Genomic DNA, 17892 nt, shown 5'->3' on the forward strand with positions numbered 1-17892 from the left:
TAAAACACCTGGGGAAGAAGAGTTTCAGAACAGGGAGAAATCCATGTTGGGTGTGTTTTTATTTGCTAACCTTATGCTCTCCCCCCAGAAAAGCTCAAGGTAAGATTCAGTTTCTTTGAATGGTAGAGGATCACCTGTCCCTCCCTTCTTTTTTTTTTTTTTATGATAGGCACACAGTGAGAGAGAGAGAGAGGCAGAGACATAGGCAGAGGGAGAAGCAGGCCCCATGCACCGGGAGCCTGACGTGGGATTCGATCCCGGGTCTCCAGGATCGCGCCCTGGGCCAAAGGCAGGCGCTAAACCGCTGCACCACCCAGGGATCCCTGTCCCTCCCTTCTAAGAGAGCTCAGCTTTAGAGGTAGAAAGACTTGGGTTTGAATCCCAGCACTACTACCTGTTTCAAAGTACAGACCCTGGCTAAGTTACTTTAACCACTCAAGAGCTTCAGCCTCTTCTTCTTTAGAAGGGAAGACACCTGCAGGAGTCTTTATGAGGATCCAGTGAAAGTCCCACTGCTTAAATGTGACGAGATAGTCCATAAACACTCCCTCTAATTGTAGAAGGAGCTCATCTTTTGATCTGGATCACCTTGAACAGAGCTCTGGAGCAAAGATGCTCAATAAGGGAATTAAACAAGGACATATGCCCTACCTGCCAGAGGGCCTCTGTACAACAATGCTATCCCTTTCTTCTAGATCAATTGTCCTCCCATCATCATCTCCCTGTCAATCCATAATGCTCTCCTTAATCCACCCCTATTTTGTCTGCCTATCCTCCAAAACACAGCTTGGCTCACTCAAAGCCTCCCTCCTCTATTTTAGTCGCTGAGAATGTGTGCCTCCCATTTTAATACATAGTCTCTTGGCCTCTTCTGTCCCACAGCTTTTCCTGGATCTAAAGTGAAAATGCTGGAGGCCAGAGATTTTTATCTTGTACCTCTTATGCAGCTCCCTCTCTCAATCCTTGTCTCTTACCCACTCTGAAAAAGACCCAAAGGTGCTAAAAAAAAAAAAAAAAAAAAAAACCCCAATAATTAGTATTAATGCCAAGAGAGGGGTCAGGCAAAAACACCCGTTTTATGTAGGACAAAACAGTACCACTCTGTAGGAAAAAGCAAAACTGTCCATGGTTTAAATACCACTACAGGAAGGGTGGAATGGAGAGTTACTGTTTACTGGGTATGGTTTTGGTCCTGCAGGATAAAAAGAGTTCTAGAGATGAATGCAGGCGATGGTTGCCCAACAGTGTGTTCTTGATACCACTAAGCTGTGCGATTAAAAATGGTCAGATAGTAAATGTCATATTATATATGCTTCATCACATAAGATTTAATTATTTAAAAGGTATTCAATTATTTTAAAATACTTAAAATATATTTTTTAAGATTTTAGCAGCGCCTGGGTGGCTCTGTCATTTGAGCAGCTGCGTTCAGCTATGGTCATGATCCCGGGGGTCCTGGAACAGAGCCCCCACATCAGGCTCCATGCTCAGTGGGGGTCTGCTTCTCCCTCTCCCTCTCTCTCTCTCTTTCATAAATAAATTAAAATCTTTAAAAATACTTGAGAGGAACACCTGGGTGGCTCATGGCTCAACAGTTTAGTGTCTGCCTTAGGCTTGGGGCATGATCCCGGGATTCTGGAATCGAATTCCACGTTGGGCTCCTTGCGGGGAGCCTGCTTCTCCCTCTGCCTATGTCTCTGCTTCTCTCGCTGTTTCTCATGAATGAATAAGTAAAATATTTTTAAAAAATATTTGAGAGAGAGAAAGCACAATAGAGAGAGCAAGCGAGTACTTGCACACACGTGGAGAGCAGGCGAAACGGAAGGGCAGAGAGTGGGAGAAGCAGGCTCCCCACTGAGCAGGGAGGACCCAGGGGCTTGTTCCTAGGACCCCAGGGACCATAACCCAAGCCAAAGGCAGATGCTCAATCAACTGAGCCACTCAGGTGCCCCTTAAAAATGTAAGATTTTATTTATTTATTCATGAGAGACACAGAGAGAGAGAGAGGCAGAGACACAAGCAGAGGAAGAAGCAGGCTCCACGCAAGGAGCCCGATGTGGGACTCGATCCCAGAATTCCAGGACCCAAGCCTAAGGCAGACGCTTAACCGCTGAGCCACCCAGGCATCCCCAGGTGCCCCTTAAAATTATTTTTAATTTAGGGGTGCCCGGCTGACTCAGTTTGTAGAGCACTCAATTATTACAACCTTGGGGGTTGTAATTTTGAGGCCCCGTTGGGTGTAGAGATTACTTAAAAATAAAATCGTATAAATAAATAGATAAGTTATTTTTAATTTAAAGGTTTGTTTTTTTTTTTAAATTGGGGCACCTGGGTGGATCAGTTGGTTAAGCTTCTGCCTTTGGCTAGATTCGTGGTCCTAGGGTCCTCGGATCAAGCCCCACAGTCAGGCTCCCTACTCAGCAGGAAGTCTGCTTCTCTCTGCCCCTCCCCCCTGCTCATGCTCTGTCTTGCTTACTCGCTCTCTCAAATAAACTTTTTTTAATTTCAAAATTTTTTTAGTTTAAAATTCTCTTAAAATACTAAGGAAAAAGTTTAAATATAAAAGCTCCTGGAGAGGGATGCGTAGGTGGCTCAGTGGTTTAGCGCCTACCTTCGGCTCAGGGCATGATCCTGGAGTTCCAGGATCGAGTCCCACATCGGGCTCCCTGCATGGAGCCTGCTTCTCCCTCTGCCTATGTCTCTGTATCTCTCTCATGAATAAGAAAATCTTTTAAAAAAATAAAATAAAAGCTCCTGGAGAAAAATGAACTGATAAGTTGTATTTCCTTCCATCTTCACTCTTAAGACTGGTCTTTCACTTGTTCTACATTGTATTTCTAAAACCTGGCAGAGGGCATGGCACACAATAGTAGACTCTGAATATATAAAATGAGTGAACATGGGATCCCTGGGTGGCGCAGCGGTTTGGCGCCTGCCTTTGGCCCGGGGCGTGATCCTGGAGACCCGGGGTTGAGTCCCACGTCGGGCTCCCGGTGCATGGAGCCTGCTTCTCCCTCTGCCTGTGTCTCTGCCTCTCTCTCTCTCTCTCTCTGTGACTATCATAAATAAATAAAAATTGAAAAAAAAATAAATAAATAAAATAAAATAAAATGAGTGAACATACGGGTGCATGAATGAACGAATACACCATGAGAGGTACCAAACTTCACAGCAAAATGCTAGCTATCTCACCAGTCTGTACATCTTGTTAACTATTTCCTTATGTGGAATTTGGCTGTAAATATGTATCTTTAACATCTCTCCTCCCCCCCCTGCAAAATTTGCTAATGATTGAGTGGCAAAGTGCCCCCCACGCCCCCCCCCCCATACCCAGGCTACAGTTGCTGACCATGGGATGTTTTAAAAAGAGCAAATGAGCCTGGGCCTAGACAGGCTCCATTCTTCCTCTAGTTAGAAGTTTAAATTTAGCAAACTACTCATTCAAGATAGTGAGGGGCAAGAGTAGGAAAGTGAAAAAAATATATCTCATAGAGACATAGTATGTTTATGAAGATCATCATATTCCACCTGTCTGCCCCAGCTGATTCTGGACAGGTTATCACTCTACCCTATTCAATCTAAAAAGCCAGGAGCAGCAGCTTTGAATCAAATGGTAATAACCACAAGCAGGAAAACCCTCTAAATAAAATGACTATAGTCAGCTAGATTTTCCCTTCTTTTAACATTCAATAAAGAAGTTGCTGGTATGGACACTCGGCATAAGGAGTCAAGAGAATATTCTTCCGAATGCTGCTGCCTCCCCAAGCCCACATTCCTAGTCTAGTCTCTGCTCAGAACACACTGGCTGTAGCCACCAACAGTCTGGTCTGCGAAGGATCATCTCTACTCTTTAATTTCGGGTTCTGTCTCCAAATCCTGCCAAAGCAACTGCTCTATTATAGTTGGACTTCTCCTCCCAAACAACTTAGAGACCTGGAGGAGGAAGCAGAATAAATATTTCTAGCTCCGAACAGACATCCTCACCAAGTTTACTCCACCCCGCCAGCCCCCACTTGAGTTCTTGTCTCTCCTCATTTTGTCCTCTTCATCTTCAGAGTACCTCATGGGAAGTTAAGGAGCCCCTAGCAATCCCAGACACCACTCCAGAAAAGAGGCAACACACATCATTCCACATAAACTAATTGTAAAACCCTTTATAGTAACTGATTAAAGTCACAAGCCTGTTAAATGGCCAAAAGCCACATCCGGATTGGAAGCCCTTCCTCTTCCCACCCCACTAAGAGGAGATTCAATCCTTAGTCCCTAGACTGAAATTTCGAAAGGGGCAAGAGGTCTGTTTGAGTGGGTGTGTGTGCACCCTTTGAGCCGGGAGGGCCCAAGAGGAAGCGGACATCAAGGTGGGTTCTCTCTCTAGTCTGGGGGACAAGGGAAAGGGAGGCCACTGAGGCTTTGCCCTCTACAAGGGCATAGGAAGGGAAACAATTTGTGTAGGCACTTCCTGGGCATCCAGGGATCCCCAACTTCTGAAAGGCTACTTTGTTAGCTTACCAAGAGCTGAACGTCAAGGCAAACATCCCATCTCCCACCAGGTGGGGGAAGCTGCTCTCATTTCTTCCTTCCTCAGACCCCCAAGGACTCAAGAGTCCCCTTCATTCTGAACTTATTTTTTATTTTTTTATTTTTTAAAAGATTTTATTTATTCATGAGAGACACAGAGAAAGAGGCAGAGACACAGGCAGAAGGAGAAGCAGACTCCCCGCAGGGAGCCTAATGCAGGACTCGATCTCAGGACGCTGGGATCACGATGTGAGCAGAAGGCAGATGCTCAACCACTAAACCACCCAGGCATCCCTCATTCTGAATTCTTATAACACTTACCTCATCTGCAGAATTAAGGTGGTTCCTCTTTCCCCAGTGTCCCTACCCTACCTTTTACAGTAGCCCCTAAGTGTGAAGTTTCATCTGGCCTGGGTTCAGGGCATAAGCAACAGAATATATGGCCCACTCCCTTGAGGAACATTCTCCACCACGCTTATGCATTTTCTTCAAGTCTTTTGTCTGACATGATGGAGTCCATAACCCAAGGGCTCTGGGGAGATTGCCCTGGTGAGCTTCATCTCCCTCTCCCAAAAAGTGGCTTTTCCTTTCAGCATACAGGTCATTAAAGCATCCTACATATAAATCCCCTTCAGTATGCCTATCCATCATTGTTCCACAAAAAATACATGTCATAGTCACAGAAGAATCCTTAAAACACCGCACTCATGGCCTTAGATTATGCCCCAAGCTGCCCCAGTACAAAGACAGGAGGCAGAGAGGTCGTATCTAAAACAAATAATAGCAATAATAATAGTTAATGTGTAATAACATGGGTTCACAGTTACAGAAATTAAGGCTTAAGAAGATTAACTTCTGCAGTTTCGGTCATTGCCTGACTCCAAAGCTCTTGCTTTTTAAACCCTGAGCTCTCTCTCCTGAGAGACCTTTCCTCCAGTCCTCTAAGAGGGTGGAAGGAGGCACCTAGGGTAGGTCGGGAGACCCTGACCTAATAGAGCTTCCTCCCTCCTTTAGCCTCAAAAGGTCAGAATGATTCCTGTCCACCAGCTCCTGCTGCCAAAGTGCTCAGACCCCACAAACAACCTTTACACCATTTTTTCCTGAATCCCGATTTCTCCTCTGCATCCATTTCTAACTACATCCAATCAACTGACTATCCAATCAAATTTCACTCACACTTAACATTTTCCATTTCAAGTGGTCAAAACATCTGGATGAAGAACCAATTTTTCAACTGGAACTTACTCAAAATGAATAAAAACTGAAGTTTTCCTTCACCCTCTTTTCCTACCGAAATATTGAGAGGGCTGACTAGAATCCCACCAGACAGACCTGGTATAGGAAAGAGATCCTCCACTTCTGTCTCCACTCAGAGAGATCTCCACACCCTTCTCCCAAATATGAGCAAAATTCACATCCACCCATTCTGACAGGTCCCTTATATGCCTTTGGCCACCAAAATGCCACTTGTCTAATAATCAAACTTGTCCTTAGGCATCTTGCAAACACCTTGACATACCAGCCAAATTTCTTATTATCCAGCTGTTTGCTCTGTATTTAATTCAAAACCAGGTTACCACTAATGGTTTGCCATACTCTCTGCTCTCTGCCCTACAACCAGAACATCAAATCCTGGAAGACTGGACTTCTGTGATAGGACTACATTTCTGGTGGCTGGTGGAATGTGTTCTGTGAAGTTATATTTCCGTGTTTTGCAATCAGGTGTTCTCCAACTGTATTAAAATGATGAGAGCCAGACCTACGTTTCTCCTGTGATTTGCCCACAATCAACACACACTATTTCAGTGGTCTGTGTTTAGGGTTAAAGCCTGTTATGCCGGGGCTGACCAGATGGCTCAACGGTTTAGCGCTGCCTTCAGCCCAGGGCATGATCCTGGAGACCCAGGATTGAATCCCACATCCGGCTCCCTGCATGGAGCCTGCTTCTCCCTCTGCCTGTGTCTCTGCCTCTGTGTCTCTCATGAATAAATAAAAATCTTAAAAAAAGAAAAAGCCTGGGCAGCCCAGGTGGCTCAGCGGTTTAGCACCGCCTTCAGCCCAGGGTGTGATCCAGGAGACCAGGGATCGAGTCCCAGGTCAGGCTCCCTGCATGGAGCCTGCTTCTTGCTCTGCCTCTCTCTGTCTCTCATAAATAAATAAAATCTTAAAAAAAAAAGCCTGTTGTGCCTTCATTCATCAACTATTTATTGCAAACCTACTAGCTGCAAACAGGAGGTCTTACGAAGCTGGCTCTGCTTGTTCCATACTAGGATGACCCCTCCTACTCACTAGAAAAGCAGAGCCCCCACTCTGAACAAAATCTGAGGGAACATTCAAGCTCTTCTATTGGAATGGAGTTAGCAAACTTGGGACTGAACATCTTCTGCTGGCACTGTCTTCCTTGCAGTGGTATGTTATCACAGACGCTCCCCCAGTATGATCTTTTTCTAGCCAAATCGAACTTTTTATCAGTAACCAAAGGGGCATGCGCTCTCTTGAGTGCCTGTTTTTTGAGACCTTTTCTTGCTTTTGTTTTGACAGGCATTTTAAAAGGTGTGGGGGAGGAGAGGAAATGTGCTCAGCACAGGTGGAAATGGTGTGCAAACCTGACATTAACATGGAGTCAGACACTGGCTGGGACCCCAGAAAACTCTTGCAAGCCCAGTCAGTGGCCCCCCTGGAGGACCTGTTGTCTCTCTTTTACAACACGAATAAAAAACCCACCCTAGAACCTCTGGTAACTGTCCCTTTGTTATTATTCCAATCAGCCTTTGGGACATGGAGGCAGGCAATTTTCTAAAGATTACTGGACCCTGTTAACTCTTCCAGCTCTGTGCCCTGTTGCCAAGGGAGGGGCCTCAGCTCCTGGGAGAGGGCAACCACTACATGCACCTCCATTTTCTCTCCACCTCCCATCCTCTTTTTTCCTTACCCCTCTCTCTCCCACCCTCTCCACTCGCCTTGGCCTTTGAATGGAAAGGTCTGCAGACAGGCAGGGTGCTCGGAAGGGCTGCGCCAGCAACCGGGGAGCGCTCCACGTGGGCGAGGTTGGGGATCTGGGGCGACCGGACCGGGGCGAAGCTGCGGGCGCGCCGCGGCCGGGGGTTCTCGGGGACCCCGGGGGAAGGCAGCCCCGCCGGGAACCCCCCGGCTGCGGGGGGCGCGGGGGCGTGGAGCGGGCAGAGACTGGGGGGCCGCCCGGAGCAGCTGCGGGCCCGGGAAAGGTCAGGGCAGCGGGGCCGCCGCGGGCTCTCCAGGAAGCGCCTACAGCGCCTCCGCGACTTTCTCTGCTTTTTGAAAAGGGGAAGGGAAGGCAGGCAACTCCGACAGCAGCAGGAGCCTTGCCCTGCGCCCAGTCCCCCACCCGCCTTTTAAAGCTGCCGTGTGCGACCCCTTCTCCCGTGGGTCGCTGGGCGCCTCCAGCCGCTTCTCTTTTAAAGGGAAGCGGGAACTCCACCCCAACCCCCATCTCTCTCTCTCTCTTTTTTTCCCCCGTCTGGAATTTCCAACCCCGGACTAACTCGTCTGATTTCTCCAGTCTCCCCTGCTACTTTTTTTCCTCCTCTTTTTTCCTCCCTAACACTCCCATCGCAAATTCTAAGCTGCACTTTCTGGAAGACATTAGCCACATTTTAAGAATCTTTTAAGAGGATGGGGAGCGAACAAGACGGAATTCAAATCCTAACAGCTGGCAAAATGTTCTTCAAACGCCTTTGGTTCATACATTCATTCTAATGATACCACTACCACCATCCCCCATACAAAAACCAGAGATATAACCAATGTCCACCTTCAGAAAAAAACAAAAAAAATTAAAAAATTAAAAAACTCCAAATTTCACACAGCACTTGCTGGGCTTCCTTCCCCCCTTTTCATTCAACTAAACCAAATCTGAAATTTTTTTTCTGATTTTTTAAAATTCTATACTCACTAGCCTATCTCAATGGTATCTTTGTCAACTGTTACACACTGAAGTTCAGAATAAACGCTAAAAAATAAGCCTCAAAAGTACCCAAACACATAAAATAGATTCAAATGACATATATTAAGGTAATTTAAAAAGATTAGAAGCTCAGAACCCTTGAATCAAGATTCTTCCAATTGCTAATGTCATGTATTTCATCTCTGAAACATAATTATAAGAATGTTTTCCTCTTCTTCCACCAAAAGCTGTGCCATTAAAACTTTACATTTGGAACAGTTAACTATACTTTGAATAAATTAGTGATGGGAATTACAATTCTTCCCAGCCTTTCCTCCAAAGTTCTCCATCTGAGAAAGCATTAGAATAAAATTTCATCTTTCTACTTTGGGTCAGAAAATAAAGCGTTCTAGAAACCTACCACTCTCCCAGTGGACAAATACACTGCCTTTAGGAAAATACCTTGAAATACTGTGCACTAAATGATAACAAGTTAAGGGATTCCCTACCAGTGAAGAAAACATAATTTATGAATTTGTAAGGTTTACTTTCTAGGTAGGAATTAAAATGTGAGAGAATTTCCACCTTCCCTCCAAACAGAGCTGAAAAATTTAAGAAACAACCATTGTTAAGTTTATTTAAAAGCAAAAAAAAAAAACCTAATAGAAAAACTTTTACTAAAAATGTCATAAACTGTTTCTACTTTAAGCTTACTAGTTAAATACAGGTCAGATCTATCAACTACAACCAGTGAAGTGCCTGAAAATCCTCCCACTCCACTTTTTTACTTCTTTGTTTTTTTTTTAGACATTCCCTTGCTTCTTAACCCCCTCCTTATAGTTCATTTTCAGCCCCTAAGAACAAATTTCATTAAAGACAAATCCATTTCTGAAAGCAACATCTTTTTGCTTGTTTTAAAAACATTTAGTGATCCAATTGCTTCAGAGCAAATCATTTAAAATTAAAAATATTTTTGCCTCATACAAGACATCCCATCACACAGATTTTCAAAGCTGCTAACTTCAGGAAATTAAACTGTAAAATCAGAATAAAGTTTAAGTATTTTCTGAGAGTTCTTACACTTCTATGGTTCTGACACCAATTTCTGGTTTTGGTTTTTGTTTTTAAATACTTGGAAAATTAAGGGAAAGTGTTCAGCCCACCTCATTTTAAGTCAGCTTAGAGAAAGAACCACCATTAACCTGCCTAAGAAATTCAGTCATTTAAGTCGAACACATTTCATGCAGAGAAATGCAGTACATCTCTTGCATTTTTTTCTTAACACCTTTTATTTTGTGACACTTGACAGTATGTATGCTATCTTTAGGTCACATTCCTCTAGAAAAAGGCATGCACAGTGGCAAATGAAACAAAAGTTCAATTCCTTTAAAAAGCAAGTCATTTCCCAAAATAAACAAGTCTAAAATGGGACCCCCCCCCCACCTTAACTACTCTTCCATCTCTCAAAATAAAACACATACAAATCCTTTCCACAATTGTTTTCAAACTGCTTTTGGCTTTTCCCAGTGTCCTAATATTTGACAGTAAATATATACAAATTCTCAACCAAAAGACAAAACTGTTTGCCAAAATTCCAACACTGTCTCAGAGAGTTTGGGAAGGTGGGAGAAATTTTATATCATCCATTTAAAATATCAAATTAATGTTCTCAGTTTCAAGGCATGTGCTCAGTCTTTTGGGTTCTTTAAAAAGTACAAACTATATCAAACAGATACAAAGTTAGAACAAAATGAATTAATAGTTCAAAATCAGAGGATGCTAAGGTAACTGCCTATTACCTTTTGTTTAATTCCCCTCTCAAAAACAAACAAAAAACAGGAACACTTAGGTTATTAGATTTTTATGAATCTCTTAGAAATGTTTAAAGTCATTAACTTATTTGAAACTGAGTGTATCCAAAAGTTGCTTCTATTTTTTCAAACAGTGAAAACAAGAGTGTATATAAATATATACACACACACACATATATAAAATACACAGTTGTTCATGTTCCTTAAAATATTAGTCATAGTTAATTAACTAGTTCCTGGTCTATATATCCATGAGATTGAAAAAGCCAGGAACAGACCAACTAAAGAAAGTTTTCAGACAGACTGAGAACACATACCACAAAATGCTTCCTTCAAAGAACACAAAATGATAGAGCAAACTGACTTCATGAAAACAAACTTTTTTTAAAATCCTCAAACTTCAAAAATTGATTCATTCTAGAAAAATGAAGTGCCTTCTCAACCACCCCACAAACACACACACACACACACACACACACAACTAACTCAGTGTGCTCAAAAAATTATTTCAGGGCAGGAGAGAGAACACACAAAAGATGGAATTTAATATGGATGTGGAAAGGAAGATTTTGTTCCCACTCTTACAAATCCCACCCCTTCCTAACTCAAAAGCGCCCTAAGTCATGCATTTTGGAGGGAACAAGAAGGAGCCTAAAAATGGCTTGAAAGCAAGCAGATGGCTTAGGGGGAAAAGATCCATAAATACAGAGCACCATGGAAATTAAAATATAAATGTTTGGGGTCCCATTTCATCACATTTTGCAATTTCTCTTGCTTTCACTTCATTCCCTTTAAAATTTAAACCATCCAGAAGAGCAAAAGGGAAAAAAAAAATCCCACGTCAGAATTCCAGTTATTCTGGACATTTCTCATCAACATATTTCAAACGCTGAGCTTTTAGCTCAAATATCCAGTTTTCTCAATAAATCCACTGGTGTCAGTATGTTTCTCTCATTCCCATCTCCAGGAAATGTTTCAAAATAATAAATAAGACTTTTTCTCTTCCTTCCGATTTTATTGCCTCTTTACTACTAACTCTAATTGCCTTTCCAATAAGAGTATTTGAAGCTTTTGAGGTTAAATCACAGGCTCTATAAACATAGTTACAAGCCATATTGATCATCTATAGATACAATAGTTCCAAGTTACTTAAAATATCTCAAGCTAAACCTACTGGACCGATTTTTATCTCACTTATACTTTACAGTTAAAACTTCACAGGCTCAAAAAAAAACCAAACAAAACCCAAAAAACTGCCACCCACCTCCACTTTCCCACCCAGAAAAAGCCAGGATTATTCTAAATGCAGCAAGTTTCTAGTTGAAATGAGAGGGAGAACACACCTAGGGAGGGGATGGGGGAGAGAACCGGAGGATCAAAGATTTCCTGGGGGCAGCAACAGGAGGGAAAACTCTTCACTGTCAACATGTTTAAAGTCAGATTTGAGAAAGCAGAAACTCTGCCCCTATACTTCCCAGCCAGAGTTCAATGAAAGATCTGAAAGCCACCATGAACCAGATTTAGGGATACCATGATAGAGATACCCCACTTTGCTTAAATGAGTAGGAAGGTATTGGGACACACATACACACACTCACTCTGTCTCACTCAATCTCCCTCTCTCTCACAATTCATCCAGGGAGTTCTAGACCCTCCAAAGAGCCCCAGCTCACAGCCTGAACACAAAGCTCTCACCCCAGATGGTCCCCTTATAACAATGGACTGAAGGAGTGGGGGTAGGGGGGCTCGGAAAGGATCGCACAGCCAAAGCATATTCTTTGCAAAATCCAGTTGGGAGGGGAGGGCGTGTGATGTGAAGGGCTAGGGCTAGGGGTCTGGAAAAAAAATGCCCTTGCCTGTTGCAGAAATACACATATAACACAAGCATAAGGGAATTCTTTTGGGGGCAGGAATTCATTTTACTTCTCCTAGGAAGTCAAAGGGATCCCCCCCCCATCCACTTAAGAATTATGCTAAAGGACGGGTTGGGGAAAAAAAAAAGGAGGCCTGCTAGAAGTTGCAGAAATGTCGAGTTGCAACTCTTCAAAGATTTTTAGCTTCCCACAAAAATGGCCCCACACACCTTGAACAAACTCCACAAGGTTTTTCTATTGATTTTTTTTGCCTTTTACTTCTCCAAATACCATCTCTCAGCCCACCCCAACCCCAGCTTATTTTTTACAAGCTGTAAACCACCCATTACAAGATCTTAGCCAATCTTCCCTCCCTGCCCCCAACATCCGGAGTTGGGGGTGGGAAGGCCAGTAATGGGTTTCTTCCACTGGAGACACTATGGACCCCTTAACACAACCTCTAAGCGCCCCCAGGTTGCCTCCCTTCTTCGTCGAAGAGCCCTTTCCTACCTTTGTTTTTTGGGGACCGAGTGTTCAATCTCTAGGCGTTTCCCTTGCAATTCGACTTTCCCTAAAGATTAAAAAAAAAAAAAAAAAAGACAATATAAGATCTTGAACAGGGGTGTGGGGTGGGAAAAGGATAAAGAGGGTAATTCAGGAGTTACTGTGATCAGAGATCTGCCTAGGAATCCAGGCAGTGGGTTCCGTGGCCGGACGCGAAACGGTCGCGCTGGGAATGGTGGAAATCTATAAATTCGTTATTGTGTTTTGTTAATTTTCGTTTTGTTCTGTTCTCTCGCCGAGGTCACTTGGGTCGTGGATGGCTGCGGGCGCCCGATCTGGGAGGCGGGGGGCGGCCGGGGCGTGGGTGGGGGCGGGCTGCCTCTCGGCCCCCGGAGGTGGGGAGCAGGGGCCGGGGAGAGAAAGGGCTCCTCGGTGCTCCCAAAGTGCGTTGCGGGGGAGGGGTGCAGCACGAAACTTTAGTTCCCCGTGCGGCCGCAGAGAAGGGCTCCGGGCGGCGAGGCGCTCACCTGTCGGGGCCGGTGGCGGGCCGAGGCCCTGGGGGAGCGGAGCGGGGCCCCGCGGGGAGGGTCCCCGGCGGCCGCGGCGCGCGCCTCTCGGCCCAGCCTGGGCGTCTCGGGAAGCAGCATGGCGACCCGCCGCCGCCGCCGCCGCGCCACCCCGCTCACGCCCCACTTTCAAATCAAAATGGCTCAAGCCCAGGCCCAGGGCGGGAGGCGGGACCCCCCTTCCTCTCCGGTCCCGCCCGAAGGCTGCCGTCCCACTGGGAACCGGGGAGCTCGGGGACGGCGCGGGGACCTCTTCCCCGCCCGGAAAGGCCTAGGGCCGAGGAGAGGGAGCTGGGGGTGGGTGGGGGTGGGTGGGGGTGGTGTTCGCGTGGGGGGCGGGGGCGGGGGTCCGGCCTCGGGTACACGGGGGTGCAGGGGAATAACGCCCCAGACGGGGGCCGCCCGAGTGGGAACCCCCACAGACACACCGCCAGTGGGGCCCCCGCCCCGTCGGTGGGGGGCAGGGGCGGCCTTCCGAAAGCCTCCGGCCTCCGCTCGGGCTGGGAGGAAAGGGTGAGGGGGTCCGGGCTATTTCCGCGCGGGGGGCGCGGGGGGACGCAGGGGGCGTCGAAAGAGGCGGGCGGAGGGTCGATGGCGAGGCCAAGCGGCGCAGGCCGGGGACAGAGAGGAGTTGGCGGGCAGGGAGCCGGGGAGGGCCGGGGGCGTCGTGCTGGCTTCTGCGGGGAGGTGGGCGCGCTCTTACCGGAGAAAGTTTCGATGGCCTTCATTGCCCAGTGCTCGTCGGGGCAGTCCACGAAGGCATAGCCCGATTTGACCAAGAACTGGCCGCTGTAGGAGATCTTGTGCTCCGCAAACACTTTCTCCAAGTCCGCGGGGGTCACGCTCTCGTTGAGGTTGCCGATGTACAGCTTGTTCATGGTGGCGGTGTCGGGGCGGGACGCGGTCCCTTGGCAAGGCCGAGCGGGCGGGCGCGGGCGCGGGCGGCGAGCCTCCTAGGCCGAGAGGCGGGAGGCCGGCGGCGGCAGCCGCAAACTTTCTTTGCACCCCACCCCTGAAGTTGTCCGGAGCCCGCGGCGCGGAGGGCGGCCTGAGGGCGCGCAGAGGTCGCGGGAGAGTTCGGGGAGGCCCGGGAGAAGTGCCCGCGGCGCGCTGGGAGGCGGACGACGCGGCGCTGCTCCTTCCCTTCTGTCCGAAACCCCTCCGAGCGGGCTGGTGTGTCACGTTTCTCCGCGGCCGCCCTGGCGCCGCCTCTAAATAAAATCGACTTGAAAAAAAATGGAGCGGAAAAAAAAAAAAAAAAGGCGAAGCCACGTGGTGAAAGCCCCCACCCACCCGGCTCGGGAAGACCCCCGACGCCTCTGGGCCCACCGGCCCTCCGGCCCGGCCCAGCCCACCGATCTCCAGCCCCGGGTGGGAAGGGAGGGGGCACTCAACCCCCCCCCACCCCGGGCGGGGAACTGGGCGGTGGGGGCTGCGTTCCCGAAGCTCTAATTGCCCCCTCCCCCTTGGCAAGAATCTGGCCCCTAGGGAGGCGCCCCGCCCCCACCCATCCCCCTACCCCGGGCCCGGCTGGGGGAGGGCGGTCGGGCCCAGAATCTCCCACCTCTTTATGGGTGAAATGTGCGGTTATTTTTTATTCGTGTGGGGGTCGGGGCGGGCGTGGGGGGCGAGAGTTTCCCCACCCTACCCCGGTTAACTGCTAGCGACTGACAGGCGGGGAACGGCCGAGATAGACAAAGAGAAGCCGAGGACTCTGGGGTCTCCAGGCGGGGGTCGCGCAAGCCGGTGATTTTTAAAGAAAGGCGCTCTTCCCCTAGATTTTTAAGTGAGGGGTCTCGGCCTCGCCCGCCCCGGCCCCGGGAGACTCCCCTGCCTCCGGGAATCCGGCACCGAAGGACCCTGCGAGCGCGGGACCGGGAAGCTGGGAACACGGGGGACCGCGGCCGGGAAGCAGGGCTCCGCAGGAAACCGCGTTTCGGGGTTCCCACGGGAGAAGGAAGGGTGGCTCGCCCCCGGGGCTCGGCTGCCCAACGACACCGTCCCGGGGTCCTGGGGGGACGCGCGGCTCCGGCCCAAGCTGACCCCAGTTGAGAGGGAGGGGTGAAGGGGAGGAGGAGGAGTGGTAGCGGGAGCAGACCCGAGCGGACCGCAGAGGGGACGTCTCCGGGAGGGAGTGACCGGGCGGAGATCCGAACGCTCCCCGTCTCCCTCCCGGGCGCGGGGGCAGACAGGTGGAGTCCCCTCCCGCCCGCCCCACCCAGCCCGGCGACCGCGGCTCTCGCGGCGCCGGGTTCGGGGCTCGGAACTTTGTTTGGGGCGCAGCGTTCGGATCCGGGCGGGAAGGCGGGAGAGGGGCCGGGGGCGGGGGGCCGAGCGCCGAGGCCCCGCCCACGTCCCCAGGTCAGACCCGCGGGGGGAGGGGGTAATTTCCGCTCGGCGCTCGGGGAAGCGAGGGGCGGGAGCTTCGGGGAGGGGGCGGCGGCCCCTCCCCCGCCCGTTCCCGGGGAGGGGGAAGCGGATCCGCCCTGGTCCCTTTCCTCGCCTTTGACCAACTCGCTCCGGATCCTCCGGCCCCGGGAGCCCGAGGGACGGACCCGACTGGGCAAGGGGCGACACGTGGGCGGGCGCACCCCGTCTCGGCGGTGGGGGAGGGGGCCGTCCGCCGCGCGTTTCGGAGTCCGGGAGAGGCGGCGGAGAGCGGGACGCGCGGTCCACGCGCAACCAGGATCCCGGGCCGAGTGGCGGGCGAGGGCAACGAGTTTCCAGTGGAGGGGGCTGGGCCGGCGCCGGGGGGCGGGGGGTGGCGGGGAGCGCGGCCCGGGGACCCCGGAGCTCCCCTGCCCGGGGGCGGGGGGCGGAGGGGGTGGACCCCCAGTAATGCCAGACTCTCCCTGGACTGGGCGGAAGCTCGGGTTTTGCTCTGGCTTGTGCGGGTGGGAGAAACAATTCTGTCGGGGGCACGCGTGCTGCGAGGGCAGGTGAGGAAGGGGGTCACTCTCCCTTTCCCCGTCCCCGACCCCATTGTCTCAGTCGCCTGCGGCCCGGGCCGACTCCGCAACACGTGTTGGCTGCACTGATATGAATGCCTTGGATTTTTTTTCCTTGTTATTATTTTTTTGTTTGCAGAGTCAGGGAGCTGACTCCCGACTTGGGCGCACCGCTCCTCTGCCAGACGATTTTTATACCGTTCAAAAAGTCGGGAGTTAAAAGACCACACGCCGCACCTTTGTCCCCCTCCCGGTTTTCCCCGCGCGCTGCAAAGAAACGGGGCTTGGGCGTGGGGGGAGGGCTTCCAACTCGGTTTCTCCATCTCCACCACCTTCAAAACCCACTCTCCAAATCCGCGTTTTGTTCTAGCCAGCCACGTGTTTGTTGGATTTGGGGGCTTGTGATTTTTTTTTTTTCTTTGCATGGGGCAACAGAAAATACTATGAGCTGTTAGTTGCTGAGTAGAAAAAGAATGTTTTCTCTGCAAGAAGGTGGGCGACATCTGGATCCCACCCCCCACACCTCCTGCGACCCCCTCCCCACCGTTTCTGACTCTCAATATTTAGTCAGCTCTTAGACCATAATTTTCACACAAACCAACGAGCTGGAAACGGTGTCTGCCACATAGTAGGCATTCAGTAAACATTTTTTTAAATGAAAAAAAAAACAGCTAATACAAACTGCAGAGCAAAGAGAATTCAGAGGAAAATTCAGAGTCCAGGAGAAAAAAAAAAAAAAAAATCTTGCCAGAATGTGTGTCTGTTGCCCGGGGACTTTTCTTGGTGATGTGTGTGGACTTTTGAAAGGGCTAAAAGATGGTCTCAGAAAGGCTGTTGTATTCCTTGGCCTCTTCCTAAAAAGGAGCCCCAATCTCCTGAAATCTTCTGTTTTATTGGGGAACAAGGGAGAGGGTCCTAGGCAGGGTACTGCAGTTCCCACAAACTTTGTGCTGTTTCCTTCATTTAATTTAAATCTCTTAAGAATTAATAGAAGCACCTCTCAGGGTTTCTCCCTGGGGAACATGCCCACTACTCTATCTCTTTATTCCTAAAACAAAAGCAAGTTACACCCCACAAAAAAATTTCCATCCAGACCTCTAAAACGCCTGTGAAATGCAGCCCACCTTTTCCTAGCCTAGATTCAAAGGGAAACAAAAATTGTAAAAGTAATCACTGAATTCAGTTCACTTTCAGAATTTTTTCCCATTTAAAAAATATAAAAGAAGTCTAAATGTTAGTTGAAATTAGTTTCTTTTAGATGTTTTAAGATGACAATAAGGGAGAAAATAGACACTTGTGAAAATAAAAAATTTACCAACTATTACTAAATTTAAACTGATTAGTTCTTTTTAAAAAATCAGATGTTCCACTGAATTCTAACCCTCCCCCCCACCCCCACCAAGAGCTTCTGTGTATAGTCAGAGGCTGCAAGAACACAAGAGAGCTGAGACAGCTGGGGTGAGATGCAGATCTTTTTAACCCCCAAATCAGTTTTGCCTCAGTGATCTGGCTATTTTAGGCTGGGGTTGGGGGCACTGAATGATGTTGACTGGTGCTTCATCCCCCCTCTGAGTGAGTCCAGCACTAAAATTAACCTGAGAGTGGGGTTATTTCTTGTCAAGACTCACATTCCCAGGATAGGGATAGGAATGGGCCAACTTGGAGTGCCACAATTTCTCATTCCCCTTTCCTATCTTTCTCCCTTTCTTTTGTTATTGAAGACAACTAATAAACATTGTGTTTGTTTTCCTCTTTTTTTTTTTTTTTCTT

At 48.7% G+C, this 17892-nt stretch overlaps 1 protein-coding gene across 2 annotated transcripts in view; it reads right to left on the bottom strand.

The window, feature by feature from the left end:
* IGF2BP1 (insulin like growth factor 2 mRNA binding protein 1) overlaps positions 1–14407 on the bottom strand; it is a 41531-nt gene extending 27124 nt beyond the window's left edge. Inside the window, exons 1-2 of one of the 2 annotated variants that reach the window (XM_072780200.1) lie at positions 13878–14407; positions 12615–12675 (exon numbers count right to left, since the gene is read on the bottom strand). In XM_072780200.1, coding sequence (XP_072636301.1) covers positions 12615–12675; positions 13878–14052 — 236 coding nt within the window. In that variant the 5' untranslated portion in view covers positions 14053–14407. The remainder of the gene's footprint in view (positions 1–12614; positions 12676–13877) is intronic. The other variant, XM_072780199.1, reaches the window with a different exon arrangement.
* Positions 14408–17892: the final 3485 nt, after the last annotated feature.

The sequence above is a fragment of the Canis lupus genome, chromosome 16, assembly GCF_048164855.1.
Source record: "Canis lupus baileyi chromosome 16, mCanLup2.hap1, whole genome shotgun sequence".
In the NCBI taxonomy this organism is placed as follows: Eukaryota; Metazoa; Chordata; class Mammalia; order Carnivora; family Canidae; genus Canis; species Canis lupus.